This window comes from Marmota flaviventris, chromosome 2 (genome assembly GCF_047511675.1).
Source record: "Marmota flaviventris isolate mMarFla1 chromosome 2, mMarFla1.hap1, whole genome shotgun sequence".
In the NCBI taxonomy this organism is placed as follows: domain Eukaryota; kingdom Metazoa; phylum Chordata; class Mammalia; order Rodentia; family Sciuridae; genus Marmota; species Marmota flaviventris.
The window spans coordinates 185,779,936-185,796,499 of NC_092499.1; the positions used below are offsets into that span (position 1 = coordinate 185,779,936).

At 39.1% G+C, this 16,564-nt stretch overlaps 1 protein-coding gene across 2 annotated transcripts in view; it reads left to right on the forward strand.

Annotated features, from left to right (window-relative positions):
- The first annotated feature begins 354 nt into the window (after positions 1–354).
- Positions 355–16,564, forward strand: part of Top1 (DNA topoisomerase I) — a 79,837-nt gene continuing 63,627 nt past the window's right edge. For both annotated transcript variants that reach the window (XM_071608930.1, XM_027945092.3), the window contains exons 1-2: positions 355–649; positions 966–990. In XM_071608930.1, coding sequence (XP_071465031.1) covers positions 617–649; positions 966–990 — 58 coding nt within the window. In that variant the 5' untranslated portion in view covers positions 355–616. The remainder of the gene's footprint in view (positions 650–965; positions 991–16,564) is intronic.

Below are 16,564 nucleotides of genomic sequence, written 5' to 3' on the forward strand. Positions count from 1 at the left end.
ACTCCTCCCGACCCAGCTGGGTCCCGCCGCGGCCTTTAAAGGGCCACCACGTGGCCGCGCCGCTGGCTCTGGTCCGGAGGCGGCGTCCGGGCAGCGCCTGCGCACTTTCTTCCACGGGGGTTTCGGTGTTCCGAGAAAGGGCGCCGCGAGAGGAACCGAAGTGTGCTCTGGGTGGGCCTCCGGGGGAGGAGTCGGCTCTTTATGCAAATCACAGCGGCGCGCGCGGGCCGGGGGCGGAGCTTTAGATGCCAAGCCGAGTCCGCCTTTCGAATTGCAAGGGGGCGGGCCTCAACCCTCATCCCCTTTCCGCGAGCGCTGACGTCGCCGACGTCCCATTTAAAAGCGGCCGCGCAGGCGCAATCAGCCGAAATGCGAACTTAGGCTGTTACACAACTGCTGGGGTCTGTTCTCGCCGCCCGCCCGGCAGTCTGTCAGCGTCGCCTCCGCTGTCGCCGCCTCAGCCGTTCCGGGAATCTCAGGCCCGCCGCCGCTGCCGCTTACCCGCACATCCGCGAGCCTCTGGGGGTCCAATCCGCCCGCCCGCACAGGCCGGCCCCACCGTCCAAGTCTCCCTTGCGCTGCCCCGCCGCCCGCCGCGCTCGCTGCTCCGGCCGACATGAGTGGGGACCACCTTCACAACGATTCCCAGGTACGGCTCGCGGCATGGCCCCCGGCACGGCCCAGCCTGGCCCGGCCCTCCCGCAACCCCTGACCTGCCGCTTTGACAGGCCCGCGTCCTCAGCCAGACGCCGCACGCCGAGGGAGGTGGGCTCGCCAGGCCCGGGCGGAGCCGCCAAGTTAAGAGTTCGGGGGGATGGCTGCAAGGCGAGGCAGACCCCAGGGCCTCCGCGTCTCTTTCGGTCCCGGGGCGCTGGGTGGGCCCGGTCCCCGGCCGCGCGCGCTCCCACGCCGCCCGGGGGCTTCACGTGCCTGTTGTTTCATCTTTCCTCCTTTTCTTTCCCCAGATCGAAGCGGATTTCCGATTGAATGGTGAGTGTGCCCCCCCCCGCCCCGCCCCGGGCCCCCAGCCGCCGGTTGCCTCCCCCGCGCCCGGCCCGAGCCGGGCAGAGGACAGACATGGCGTCCCAGAGACTAAGTCCCGGCTCCTCGCTCACCGGCCCCATTGTTCCCATCGGGCTGCCTCTGGACCCCCTTTCCGGGGGCCCCAGCTCCCCCAGGTTGCGGCCTTCCCAAGAGGGGGCAACGGAGACCCCGCGCCGCCCGCCGCCGGGCTGCCGGCGGCCTTTCCCGGCCGGGATTCCTCCCGGGAAAGTCGCCTTGTCGACGGTCGGGACTTAGTCTCTGCGCCATTTTCTTTTTCTCTCTCCTTTCTGTGCCTGTGTCTTTCTTTCCCTAGCCTCCTTTCTTGAGCTGCCCAAAAAGAGCTTTCTGCAGAGCAAAGCCGTATAAATCACAGATCTCACCAGAAAGGGAGGGATCGGAGACTGATTTATTATATATATATTTTTTGCAAATATAACTTTATTTTGGGAGGTTATTCACTTTCTGCTTCATGTTCGCTTCCTTTTCTGTTTCCAGAATGAAAGATTCCCTTAGGCAACTGTTGATTTGGGGAAGGAGGGGGTAAGATGTTTATGGTAGGAATTATGGCTCTAGAACTAAAGACACTCTTTGTGGAGTTCTTCATATTTTTCCTCCCAAGTTTTTCGTTGCCAAGGTAGCTCCCTTCAGAAAGTTTGCAAGTTCTCTGTGTGTCACCTAAGTGAATGGTGGACTTGGGCATATTGATTTTTTTTTTTTTTTAATTAAAGTATTAGTGACTAGAACTTTTCATTATGGCTATGGTTCCCAAGGCAGTGGTTTTAGAGAAACAAGTTTAGTGTACTTGTTGAGAGGAAAGGTTTTTGAGCATCTCTTCTGGACCTGATGTGTTGGCCTTTTCTTTTGGTTTGGGGAGGGCATGTAGATCTTATTTATTGAAACAAGATCAGCACCCACCCAAGCTTCCTATATATTCTTTATAGAAGCTGCTGTATTTCTAGGAGTCAAGATTTGGATTGATTTCTTTCCATCTTTATATTTTTGAACCGTTTTCAGCCAATCCCAAGACATTTATTCTTTAGATATTTTCACTTCAGTTACCCTGGAAAAGTACACGCCTGTGCCCCCAGGTCACCTTTGCAAGCTTTCCAGTAATCGAGTTGAAGGAGAAGTTACCTCTGTTTTGTGCTGGGGATTCCCACTCATTCTGATGGTACATAATCCTGCTCAATTGAGTTTGGGTTCCGGGAACCTCTCCAGTGGGAGAAGCTGATGAGTAGGTTTTCTACTGTTGTAATCAGCAGTCCATCATGTTAGCCTGCTCCATTGGGAGCAGTCTTATGTTTGGATTTTTGAAGTGGGGCATATCCAGCAAGAGATAATACTGAACCAAGAAAGAATCTGGTTAAATGATAGCATTCCTTGAGCACCTGATAGGTGCCAACCACTGTGCTTAGTGCTAGAGCTAAACCTGGGACCACATTGCTGCTCTTATTCTCCATTTTATTGGGGGAGACATAATTAGTTAATTATAAGGTAGGTACCGGGGCATATGTGTATCCAAAGTGGTTTGGGAGCACAGGGGACTTTATTTGTCCGGGGGTGGGGAAATTTCTCTGAAGTGACTCTGAGCAGGGTATTGTGCAAGACTAGGTGCTGAGAATTGTCAAGGATTGAACTGTTTCTTAAGTATAGTGAGCCAACCTGTCAGGCTTTTCAAAGGGGGAGATGTGGCCCCTGCTCTTCAGAACTAGCAAGAGTATGGATGTGTTTCTTTGGGACATGGGGTCAAAGAAAGGATGTGGCAGGTGAGGATCTAGTCCTTTTGATCTCTCTAAAGGAAGGTAGGATCTTATTGTAGGAAAAAGGCGGTTGTTTTTAATGTTAGGCTGGGATGAGTATGTAATATATTTAGTTAGCCCTTTCTCATAAGAAACAACTTTCCATAGTTCTCATCAGAATTATACAAAGAAATTACTGGATATGTGAATGATTGAGCCCTGGGTGGGCTGTTGATCCACTGCCATTTTTATAGAGACTAAAATAAACTGCCTGTGTTGACTTTTAGGATGTGTTTGTTCATTTTTTTCTGAAAATAATAGTTAATACTTTTTGGATGCTTACTGTCTGCCAGGTAAGAATCTCAGTGCTTTCCTTGTTTGGGTTTCCTAATTTTATCCTTGGTAAGACCCTTGTAAGTTAAGTTCTGTTATCTCCATTTTATAGATGATGAGGAAATTGAGGCCTTGGTTTATTTACTAGCTTGCCTGAGGTCAGTGAGTGATAAACTCCAAAGCTCATGAGCCTAGCACTGTGCTATGGGAATGATATTAGTATGGAGAAATTAAAAGCTTCACATATCTCCATTGCATGAACTGAAGGAGAGAGGAAAGGGTTTGATGGTTTGCTTTTTATGTAATCTGTTACTTCAAGACAGAGAGCGCTTTTGTCTTCCAACCACCATAAGGGTCTGAACTAGAGTAATTAATTATCTTTGCAAATATTAATCTAGAAAATGAATAAGTAATTGTGTGCTCGCTCTATCAAGTAATACACTGTTTACTAGTGATCAATTTATGTAACTATAAAAGAATTTGTAAAAACATTTATATTCAGACATGTCATTATTGATCTTTGTATTAAGAGGAACTTACTTAAACAATTAAAATCACATCTCTCATTTTTCTTGCCATCATCCTCTAAGATATAGAAGATTTTTTTCCTCTTTGGTGTACTGATTCCTTCTAGTATGTAAAATTATAGCTGTGTGTATGGAACTTAGAACATTCTGGTCTATACTCCACTGCTCAGAAAATGTTATTTGTGAAATGTAGTCATATTTAAAATATCAACCATGAGTTAGGAATCTCAGGAGCAGAAATCATAACCACTCTTTTACCTAAGTGCAAAGACTTCCTTTGTAGGTTTGGTAATGCTAACTATAGTGGGGCTGAGTCATTATTACAGTACTGTACATGCTGCCTAGCTGTCTGTAAAGTTGATAATGATAACATCAGTTTAGGGCCTTAGTGCTTCTTTTTCTGTTTCAAGAACTTGAAGTTTTGCTTATGTACTCTGAAGTCCTTGGGTTCTTTTCCATCCCCATCCTTTAGTATGGTAGAATACTTGACTGTCTTATCATGATTTGATCATTCATTATTCTGGTTAGCTTAATTGATTCAAATTGGATGAGAGTGAATTAAATATGAATTGTTTCCGGTGCTAACAGATAGTTGTACTTCTCTGCTCTATTGGGTATGTGTTGGGGAAGGCTGATGTGGCTCTCTAAAAATTCTCATCACATTTTAAAAACTGAAACTGATGGCACCTGCAAATGAAATCTGGAACATCTTCAGACTCAATTGGATATACTTAAAAGCATTAGGTTATAGTGTTGTCTTTCCTTCTACTATAGGCAGATCCTTTGGGGCACCTTTTTATAATTAGTAAACTGCTAGAATCTTGTATTCTATCAGATCTCAGATTTTTAGGGTCTGGTATTCCTGGTGAAACAAGAAAATCCAGGAGAAATAAAGGAATCAAAGAATTTATAATTTAAAAGGTAAAAATTAGATAATATTGCTAATGTTGCTAACTCCTACTCTTCTTTGGTAGGGCAGATAAGAATAAAATGGAAAATAGAAACCCAGGGTCAGTCTTCAAGTATCATTTTAACCAGTAATAACAAAAAAGAATTCAGTCTGACTTTTCTTTCTTTCTGCATAAAAATAGGGAATTGTGAGAGTGTGAAAGAGATTCATTAATTTGTTCTGGATCATGGTGAATTAATATTTATATGAGTACCAGGGATCCTTAACTAACATGTCATAAAATTTATATTCCAAACTTAGACTTTAAGTCTTTTGTTTGTTTTCAATGCATATATACAGTGGTGAGATGCAAAAAAGTGTCTACCTTTTGAGTCTGTAAATATGTAGAAAAAAACTTGCTTGTATATAATTATAGTAACAGTTGTCCTCCATGGCTAATGGTATGAGAGATGATTTTGTTGTTTTTTTCTGGATGTATATCATTTTAGGAGACTGTAGATTATATTGACATTATGTTATTTCATATTAGTTGGGCATGAATGCATGTGTATATTACAGGCCTTTGACATCTTTTGCTGAACTTTAGTGCCATCTAAATTTTCTTCTAACCCAAAGTAATTTCCACAGAAGTGTTTTTTGTGAGGGGTTGCATCCTTTCCATATGAAACTATGTTGAACTGTAATAAATTCTAGATTCACTTGGAAAAAATAGATTCAAATATAATTTTTTTGAATGAGGCTATGGAACTGTTTGAAGTAAGTATTTGATGTAGGACCCTGAGGGGTTTTTTTTTTTTTTTAAACCCTCTTGAAAAATATTTAAATATAGTTAATTCATTGCATTTGGAAGTGAGTCCATTGAGTAAATTTTGAATTGTGGTTTAGATTATCTGCTGTCTCTTAATTATTTTGAAACCATTAATTTTGCATAATAAGGGCTTTTGGGCAAACAGTTGAAAATTTAGCTTCTTAGAGTTTAGAATAGGAGAAGTTTCACATTGCCCCATAAAGAAGTAAATGAAGTTATGAATTTAAAAGAAGATTTCAAATTGTGTTTTACTTTAATAGTATCTGCAAACAAGTCTTCCTTGACATTTGCAGTCCTTTTAAATCAGAAGTTCAAGAAGCAGCTTTCCATTTCTATAGATCCAGACTGAAGTAGGAAATCTAAAATACAGGCCATCAGTTTGGAATAATTAGCATTTCGTCAACCCCCACTGTCCTTGCCAGCTGCTATCTAGGTGCAGGCAGTGTGCAGTGTGTTGATAGTATGGAGCCTGGGGACTTTAAAGGGGGATGAAGGGTGGAGAGTGGCACTGTGGCCAAGGCTTGATTAGATGGGGACAATTTTGTATTTTGGTAGTATAGGAAATGGTCAATACTTTGTTGAAATGATTTAACAGCAAATAAGTACTGTTGAACATGGGTCTTTGGTGGTTTTGGGTTTTTTGTTTGTTTGTTTGTTTGTTGTTTTTGTTTTTAAGGCACAGTCTCACTAGGTTGCCGAGGCTGGCCTGGGACTCTCTATCCTTTGTTTCAGCCTTCCAAGAAGCTGGGATTATACCAAGTAAAGTGGGCTTGCACTTTTTTTTTTTTTTTTTTTTTGTATGTAGACCTAGACTGCTCATATCAGGGTTTATATTAATTGTCTATATCTGTACCTGTCATTTATGCCTCTAAATTTTAGTAAAGAAAGAAATTACAAGGGCGATAGGCAACTTAATTTTTTTGGTAGGGTGTTTTTTTTTCTTTGATACCGGGGATTAAACTCAGGGCACTTAATCATTGAGCCACATCTCCAGCCCTTTTTTGTATTTTAGTTAGAGACAGGGTTCTTGAGGGCCTTGCTAAATTGTTGAAGCTGGTTTTGAACTTGAGATCCTCCTGCCTGAGCTGCTGGGATTATAGGTGTACTCCACTATGCCTGGCCCATTTTTAATTTATCTTAGGCCGACTCGCTTATCTCCCTACCACTTTCACCTTTACTGTGAAAATTTTTCTGAAACATAATCTACATTAAGATTTGGGATGGGGAATGCATCTTTACCAGGTCTGTATTTCCCCTCTGAAGCTTTTAGATTAACTTTTGTTTCTGTGGATTTAAGAAATCAATTTAATTAATTTGCATTCCTGAGATCTACCTAGATAGCCTGTAAGGAAAGGTGTTAAAGCGATCAGCATTATTAGGGACTTCAGTCACCTGTCTTTGTTATGTAGGTATTCTGACATTTTCTTATATTTTAAGAACAAAATTTCCCCAGCCCCACCCTTGCTCCCAATATCCTTTGTATCATTTCTTTTGGCACAACCTAGCAAAATACAATCCTAGGACCATCTTTTTGGGGGGAGACATTCTTTCTTTACTGAAGTTAAGTCCTACACTAAAATAATGTACTTTTACCCCTTGCATCTATATCTGAATGTTCAGATTTATAAAGCTCCATAGGCATATTACTGATTGGGCAGGAGACCCATCCAGCAGGTTTCAAAAGCTATCATTTTTGGATCCCATTGCCTAAGATATTTAATTTGCCCAACTTGCTTATGGTAGCCTCTTCTTCCTTTCTTTGTAGTCAGCAATCTGAGCTCTCGCTCAGCACAGAAAAGGAAGTGGGAAGAGGGAAACTAATTTTGATAGCTTACTAGACACCATGTGTTTATTATATTTGAAGTGAATAGGGGATAGCAGAGATTGCATAGGTTCTTAGGACAACCAGAGACCAGGAAAGGAAAATTTTCCTTATTTTTTTTCCTCCCTCTTCTCACCTGCCTGTTTTGGTAGCATACTGCTTTAGTGCACATTCCAGAAACCCAGGTTGTAATTGGTAAGCTTGTACTACAGGCATCATAGCCTGCCATTAATTATCTGTGGGTAAAGATAGCCTGGACCCATTGTACCAGCAGTGTTTTTTCTAAGAGGTGCTCTGTTCTTAAGACTGGAACCAGATTGATAATTGAAGGTGGTGAAGAGGGAGGGCATGGGGATATATGCTCTTGAGCAGTTGTGGTAGAAAAGAAATTGGAGTGGTATTAAGAAAAATGTAAGTCCTTATTTTACTATGAAACTTGGCCTGGTTCCTGAACCTTTCTCATCTATAAACAAGGGTATTTCTGTTTCATAAACTATTGAGAATTAAATAAGTCTATAAAGGTGATTCTTCACATTGTGAAATTCAACTTTGACCAGATATCTTCTGTTCTAAAATGAATCTTTAGTTTGAATATTAGTTTGAATATTAGATATGAATAGGGAATTGGTGAGTTTTATCCTTCATTGATTTTTCTGTTAACATTTTAAATCTTCCTGACATTTACACAGTGAATTGTAGCATGTAACTAGAGTTGGTTGAGTCTTTTTACCTAACTGAACTGCATCATCTACACTGATACCTTCCAATTGTGAAGCAATCACTGTAAAATAAAATCTGTCTCCATGTGTAGGTTTTGGCTAAGTTTAGATACATATGTCTTTTCATCCACTATTTTACTTTCCCCCAAAATGTTTTTAAACTGCAAGTCTCAAAACACCTGAATTATCTTAATTTTTCATTTATTCAAATGGTGACTTAAAGGGACCAACTCGGGTATTTAAGAATACCTTAAATAATAAAGTTTACATGTGAGAATTTAGTAAAAAATTTTATATGTAATACTTTGCATGAGTAGAGGCATTTAGGAGATTTCATGAAATTTTGTTTTTAAACTTATGTTGTCAGTAGAAATTTCAGTAGTAGCTTATAAATCTAGCTAATGCTGAATATTGAGTTGTCTTGATTCTGTTGTTTTAGAAGTGCTACTTAAAAGAAATAACGCAAGTGGGGATGTGTTCACTAATGTTCATTAGATTAAACCTAATGGATCTTAGTAGAGATTTTATGCCATTGATCATGAAAATTATCACAGGAGCAGACTTCAAAATTAATAATCAATTAAAGGTAGGTCACAGAAGATAATTGTATGTTATAGAAATTACAGGATGATGTCTAGTTTTAAAGATTCTTCAGAGATAAAATCTTCAAAAAATAAACATCTCAAGGAGATATCATGCTTAAAATATGGGGGAGAAACTGGGAAGAAGAATATTAATACTGTTAGCTGCATTGCCCTCAGTATTTAAGGAGAATGTCCACAATAGGGTTGGAAGATCTATAAAACTTAGGTCTCTTACATTGTTTTCCTCTAATACAGAATGTGAATAGTGTCTCCCCTCACCCGCTATGCATATACACTCAAATAGCAGAGGCTTGGAGTCTAGGGAATTCAAATTTGATTCTTGAGCTTCTGCTCAATTTCCAGATCTTTGAACCAGTTAATACCAGAGCCTTAATTATTCACCTGTAAAGTAGGTATAGTACTTGCCTCACAAAGATTGAAGATTCAAGAACATGTGAGGATTATTTAAGGTGAAGCTAAGAACAAAATTTGTAGTTCCTTACTAATTCTTTTAAAAAACACCACCACCACCTTTATTCAGAGGTTGTTTCATTAGTCTTTTGTATAAAGGGGAACACATTTATTTCTTTAAACTTGGCTATGTATCTATCGTGAAATTTTTTTTTTTAAATCAAGTCATTTGCAAACTTTTTTTTTTTTTTAAAGAGAGAGAATTTTTTTTTTAATATTTATTTTTTACTTTTCGGCAGACATAACATCTTTGTTTGTATGTGGTGCTGAGGATTGAACCCGGGCCGCAAGCATGCCAGGCGAGCGCGCTACCCCTTGAGCCACATCCCCAGCCCTATCGTGAGATTTTAACCAAGCAGGTGGGGTCATTATGGAGCCTTGCATTTGGCATGCTTGCTTTTAATTTTAGGCAGGCTAGTTTAGGAGGGTACACTTGTCCAGACTTTGGGACATCTTTAGTCACCTAGTCACAAGGACTGACTGTGAACAAATTACTGTGTTTCTCATACCTTCAGTTACAGGTTAGGAATCTTTGGCATTGAGTAATTTTGCCCCTTTGTACTTGAGATGGTGCAATATTTAAAAATCTACTTAGGAAGCTAAACATTTTATGTTTAATTGTAAAAGGAAAATTGGAATTGTCATTTTTATGCAAATATTCAAAACTAAATATTTGTAGCTAGTAGATACAGATAGGTAGGCAAGACAAATTCTTATGGCTCTTAGAATGAACACCTTTAAAAAAAATTTTTTTTTTTTTTTTTGTAGTTGCAGGTGGACAGCATGCCTTTATTTTATTTGTTTTATTTTTTATGTGATGCTAAGGATCATACACAGTGCTTCACAAATGCTAGGGAAGTGCTGTGCCTCTGAGCTACATCCCCAACCCCTAGAATGAACACTTTGAAATAGTAAGTCATAGGTATGTACATTCACTTCCTCTATTGGGATTTTTCTTTAGGCCCCAGTACAAAGGCTTCTGTCATACCAAGGTGAATGGGAACTGGAGGTACTTTCTAACAGTTTCACTATCAGAGTTAAGAGAATGATGTTTGCCTTTGTTTCTAGTCCTATTTCCAGATTTCTTTTCCTTAAAGAAATTGGAACTAGGAACTTAAATTTCCAAAGATGTTTAAACTCTTATTCCTGTTACGGATTTTTTTTTAAAGTATACTTATACGCTTGTTAAACTTTTTCATCTGGAATAGAGACATTTAAGTTCTGTGTATTTATTTTGCATTACCTTTTTATAGCAGACACCTGTGTTGCATAAATTTTAGAAAAATAGTTTTCTAGTTTCCCTGAGCAGATAGGTAGATTGTCAGTCACTATAAATGTTCCCATTCTATTTGCGAGATCCATGTGACTATAGATAATTCAAGTATTTTAAAAAGTTGAAATCCTTGAACTAATTTGCCTGAAATAGATTTTTGAAATCACCATTTTCACAAATTTAAAGAACTAAAAGCTCAATACTTAGTTTCAAGAAATTAATTTTATGAACAATTTACATATATAGCTATTATTACCTACTTCCTAATCCATGAAATGTCTTAACATGAGCAGTACACAGAATTCCTTGGAAAATGCAAGATACATAGTGGTTTGACTATAGTCCCCCTTTATGCAATTTTGATTTCTTTGGTTTTGTTACCCATGGTCAGCTGTGTTCTGAAAATATTAAATGGAAAATTTCAGAAATAAAAATTAGTTTTAATTAACTTTTACCATATCTTTTCATATTTGTTCTGTTTTATTATCAGTTATTGTTAATCACTGTGCCTGATTTATACATTAAACTTTTATCATAGGCACATACGAATAGGAAAAAACATAGTATATATTCGGTTCTGTTTTAGGCATTCAAGGAACATCTTGGAACAAATCTTTGTGGCTAAGAAGGGATTACTATGCTTCAATGATTGGAATACTTGAAAAGTATTAAGAGTAGTTATTAATCTTACTGTGTCTTATTCTTGGATGTAGTGTCAGTAGTTCTTGCTTTTTAGCATCAAACATGAAAGAACAGGACCGGGGCTGTGGCTCAATGGTAAAGTGCTCGCCGGGCATGCGTGAGGCACTGGGTTTGATTCTCAGCACCACATAAAAATAAAATAAGATATTATGTCCACCTACAACTAAAAAAAAAAAAATGAAGAAACAACCCAGCGGCTTGGGAGGCTCAGGCAGGACAATCACATGTTTAAAGCCAGCCTCAGCAAAATCGAGGTACTAAGCAACTCAGACACTGTCTCTAAATAAATAAAATACAAAATAGGGCAAGGGATGTGGCTGAGGGTCAAACCCCAGTACAAAAAAAAAAAAAAAAAAAAAAAAAAGAGAGAGAGAGAAAGAAATGAAGAATTATGAACCTCTCAGGGTATTGATCAGATCTCAAGATCTATTTCTTAATTTTTTGTATTTTCATTTAATCATGAGAGGAAATAAAAGGGGAGAGAAAGAACACAAATTGACTAGTCTTTGTAATTGCAGGTTTGTTATGCTTTATTTTCAAACTGGGAGCTACCTGAAAAGTGCATTTATTGAAAATGTGTGGGTTTTTTTTTTTTTTTTAATTTGTTTTTGTTTTTTCTGGTGGGGGGTGCTACTGGGGCCTCACACACTCTAGGCAAGCATTGAGACATTGTTACATCCACAACACCCCCCCCCATACCTTTTTTTTTTTTTTTGGATACATGGTCTCAGTAAGTTGTCCAGGCTGACTGTGAACCTCTGCCTTAGCTTCCTAAGTACCTGGGATTACAGGCTTGTGCCACCTCACCTACCTTCCAAAAATGTGGTTATTTAAAACAGGCTTTCTATAGCAACTGTCTTTCATTAATTTCTAGAAATGAAGTTTACAGTTGAGTGTGCACTCTTTTCTTCAATTCTTTAAGATCATGTTCAAGTATTCCTTTACTTGGAATGTCTGTGGTCTTGGAATTTGTAAGGATCACTACCTGTGACATTAAGTATTGTGAACACTTTGAAGGTTAGAAACATTTTAGCCTATTTCAGTGTTGATGAATTAGTTAAAGATACTCAGTTTCCTTTCCCGGGAAGTCTTGTCTAGGTCACCACCTACTCCACCCCACCCCCAAGCCAAAATAACCATGTTTTTTTTCTAGCTTTGTCTGAACTTTTGTTATTCTCTTCCAGTTTTTCATTCTATCAAGTCTTTAGGAATTTGTGTTTTTGCCTAACTCAAAGAAATGGACAGGAGCACTATCTCATCCTATATGATCAATACAGAAGTTTTCAATAAATGTTTTTCTTGTCTGTTTTCATACTACTGGAGATTTAACCCAGGGACACCTCTGCCACTGAGCTACATCCCCATCCCTTTTTATTTATTTGAGTAGCTGGGATTACAGGTCTGAGCCACCATGTCCAGCTCAAGGAAAGTTTACATTGTATTATGGGAACTCCTCTTTCTTTCCACACTTGTCAGCTGGTTGATGATCAAAGAAAAATGTTGAGAGCTTTAAGCTGTTTTTTTTTTTTTTAACTGGGAATTGAATTCAGGAGCACTCTACCACCGAGCCACATCCCCAGCCCTATTTTGTATTTTATTTAGAGACAGGATCTCACTGATTTGCTTAGTGCCTCACCATTTCTAAGGCTGGTTTTGAACTAGCAATCCTCCTGCCTCAGCCTCCCAAGCCCCTGGTATTACAGGCGTGCGCCATTGCCCAGCTAAGCTGTTTTAATTGTTGTTTTCAAGCTAATATGCATAAGAATCACCTGAGAGTGCTTGATAGAATTAGAAATTCCTATTACTACTCCTAGAAGTTGATTATACAGTAGAGGGTACTGAAAATCTGCACTTAAAATGTATCTCCAGTAATCCTGAATGATTCTGATTAATGCAAGTGACCCATAAAACATCTTTGGAGAAACTGATCACTCTGTCTGAACTCATTTGGCTGATATATTTAGACACTACATTGGTTAAGCTGTAAAGCTTACAGAATTTTTTAAAAGGACCAGAATGTTGTTTTTCAATGTATTCTTATAAAAGCTTGACATTTTTTTCCCCCTATTTTTTTTTAATTGGTACTTTGTAGTTATGTATAATGGTGGGATTTGTTGTCACCTGTCACACAGTGTAATTTGGCCAATATCACTACCCAGCACTTATCAACCCCCCCACCTTTCCTCTACTGATCTCCTTTTGATTTTCATAAGACCTGCCCCCACCTTTCTTTTCCTTTTTCCCCCTCTAGCTTCTACCTGTGAGAGAAAACATATGTCTCTCAACCTTTTGAGTTTGATTTATTTTGCTTAACATAAGGGTCTCTAGTTTCATCACTTTTCCTGCTGATGAATGAATGAAATTCCATTGTGTATATGTATCATGTTTTCTTTATCCATTCATCTGTTGATGGATACCTAGGCTGATTTTGTAGTTTAGCTATTGTGAATTGTGCTGGTATAAACATGGGTATGCATGTATCACTGTAGTATGATGTCTTTAATTATTTAGGATAAATACTGAGGGGCAGTATAGATGGGTCATATGGTCTTTGAGAAATCCCTATACTGATTTACATAGTGGTTTTACTAATTTACAGTCCCACCAAAATTCTAAAAGTTTCCTTTTTCTCCACATCCTCTCTAGCATTTTTTTAATACTTATTTTTTGTTGTAGCTAGACACAATACCTTTATTTCACTTATTTATTTTTATGTCATGCTGAGGATTGAACCCAGGGTCTCCCACGTGTGAGACAAGTGCTCTACCGCTGAGCCACAACCCCAGCCCTCTCCATCATTTTTTAAAAATATTTTTTAGTTGTAGTTGGACATAATACCTTTAGTTTTATTTATTTATTTTTATGTGGTGCTGAGGATCAAACCCAGAGCCTCGCATGTGCTAGGCGAGCGCTCTACCGCTGAGCCATAACCCCACCCCTCCAGCATCTATTCTCATCGTTGTCATCATCATCATTTTTGGACCAGGAATTGAACCCAGGGGCACTTAACCACTGAGCTACGTCCCCAGCCCTTTTTTAATATTTTAGAGACAGAGTCTTGCTGAGTTATTTAGGGCCTCATTAAGTTGCTGAGGCTGGCTTTGAACTCATGATCCTCCTGCCTTATCCTCCCAAGGCCCTGGAATTACAGGCTTGTGCCACTGTGCCTGGCTCTTTCTTTGTATTCTTGATGACTGCCATCTCACTAATGAAATCTCAGTGTAGTTTTTTTTATTTTTTATTTATTTTTATGTGGTGCTAAGGAGTGAACTCAGTGCCTCACATGTGCGAGGCAAGTGTTCTGCCACTGAGCCACAACCCCAGCCCCCTCAGTGTAGTTTTGATTTGCATTTCTCTAATTGCTAGTGATGTTGAGCATTATTTCATGTGTTTGTTGGTCCTTTGTATTTCTTCTTTTGAGATATGTCTGTTTAATTCATTGCCCACTTTATTAATTGGGTATTTGATCTTTTGATGTAAAGTGGGTTTTTTTTTTTTGGTATATTTTAGATATTAATCCTATTAGAAGAATAACTAAGCAAAGATTTTCTTCCATTCTGCAAGTTCTTGTTTCACATTCCCAATTGTTTCCTTTGCTGTTAAATGTTTGATTTTTACTCCTACTCCACTCTGAATTTAACATTTTTACTTTCCAGTGAGAATTACCTAAGTAGAGTTGATTAATTGCTTTTGTAGTTGTTTTTTCTTGCCTCATAAGAATTCTAAACCTTTCTCCTACTTCTTCCATGTTTAACAAGCCATTTAATCCTGGTGTTACTTTTTTGGATGGGATTGTTAAGGTTTAACTCAAAAAGTTAGAAATTGTTTTTATACCAGTATTTCTAGGATGATTAAAGTAGGGATTTAGAAGATATCAGCATAATTGAGTGGAATATTGAAGATCCAAAATATGGAGGTCACTACCTTTAGATTAAATTAGTTGGAACTTTAGCTACTGATGGAGCTGATTGAAATGGGAAGATCTGAATAGAGCAATGATTCTCAAGATTGTGATTTCCTGATCAGCATCAGCATTATTTGAAAACTTTCTAGAAATTTTCAAATTTTTGAGCCTCAGCCAGATCTGCTGGCTTTCAAACTTTGAGCGGGAAGGGACTTGGCTATCTGGGTTTTAAGGAGTCCACCAGCTGATCTGAGGCACACTAGTTACAGAACCAAAGTAGTAGAGCAAGCTTTGAAGTGTATCTTCCCTTACTGAGCCTTATAGTTTTAGGAAAAATTAAAGGCAGTTGACAAAGTCCATGTTCTCACCAATGAAATATAGACTTAGGAGTTGGATAAACTATGGTCAACTCTTGTAGCTAGGTGGCTTTGAGCAAGTCATCTGTAAAACTTTCAACCTCAATCATATTAAAGGGCACTTAGTGGTATCTGGTACTACTATAATCCCAGTCAACTGGTTGACAAGAGTGAGATAAATTGACTGACCACAATAAGCTTCTGGTCAAATTCTGTATTCCTGACATTTATATGAAGCCTTAAGCTAGTTTTGTGATAATTCAACCTTTTCCTCTTCCCCCCAATATAGGGGATTTGAGTCCAGGGGTGCTTAACCACAGAACCACATCCCCAGCCCTTTTTTATTTTTTATTTTGAGATGGGGTCTTGCTAAATTGCTGAGGCCAGCCTCAAACTTGTGATCCTCCTGCCTCAGCCTCCAAGTTGTTGGGATTATAGGCTTGTACCACCATGTGTGACAGTAATTCAACCTCTTAAGCAGTGTTTTTTTTTTTTTTTTAAAACAAGACCAAATGGACAGGCCTTATTACTTATGCAGTTCTTAGGCTTCTTTATATGTTTACAATGTTGAAGTAATTCATAACTGGGGAAGGTTCTCTGGAGCATAAAAATTTTTATGGAGCCAGTTACATGATTAATGCTAGAAAGACTTCTTATATTCCTAAAGAAAATGTTAATTGGTAGGGGAGGTGTATTCAGGCTTAACTCTTTGTACAGCTAGTGACCCAGACAGTGGGTCTGAGCATTTGAGCATAGTCAATAGTAGCACTCTAGACAAAGAAGGCCCTTTGGTTGAATTAGTAATAGGATACTTGAAGCAATGTATCAATATTCTGGAAACCTTTATAGCCAGACATGGTACAGACTTGTGAGCATTTTGAAGCCTGTGACCATTGGAAACAAAAGCAGTTTAGGCTGAGCTGTGGGTTCCTGTGTAGCATAGACAGGAAGTTTGTAGTCACTCTTATTTCCCAAGAATTAAGGACTCACTTAATAGAAGCAAAGAAGGACAAACCTGCAGGAATGGGCCTGCCCTAATTGAGCTGGCTTGAGAAGTTACATTTTCAGGTTAGACAAGTCCTTTCTCCCTTGTAAGTTCTACCTTCTAAGAAAGGAGAAAAACATTATCAGTAGAGGGATGTCCTTATGAAAAGGTGCGCTTTCTATAGAGAAGTATTTAGGAGCAAGAGTGAAAAATTCCAGCTTTAAGTCTTGTATTTAGAGGATAAAGATGAGTTAGTAAAAATGGAATTGTTCGCCTTCTCCTGAAGTAGACTAAGACTTCAGTCCAAGTGTTATGAAGATGCTCATTGAGGCTTTGATTGCTCAGGGGCCCTGCAGAAGCAACCTACTTTTGAGGTGGCCATCTTAG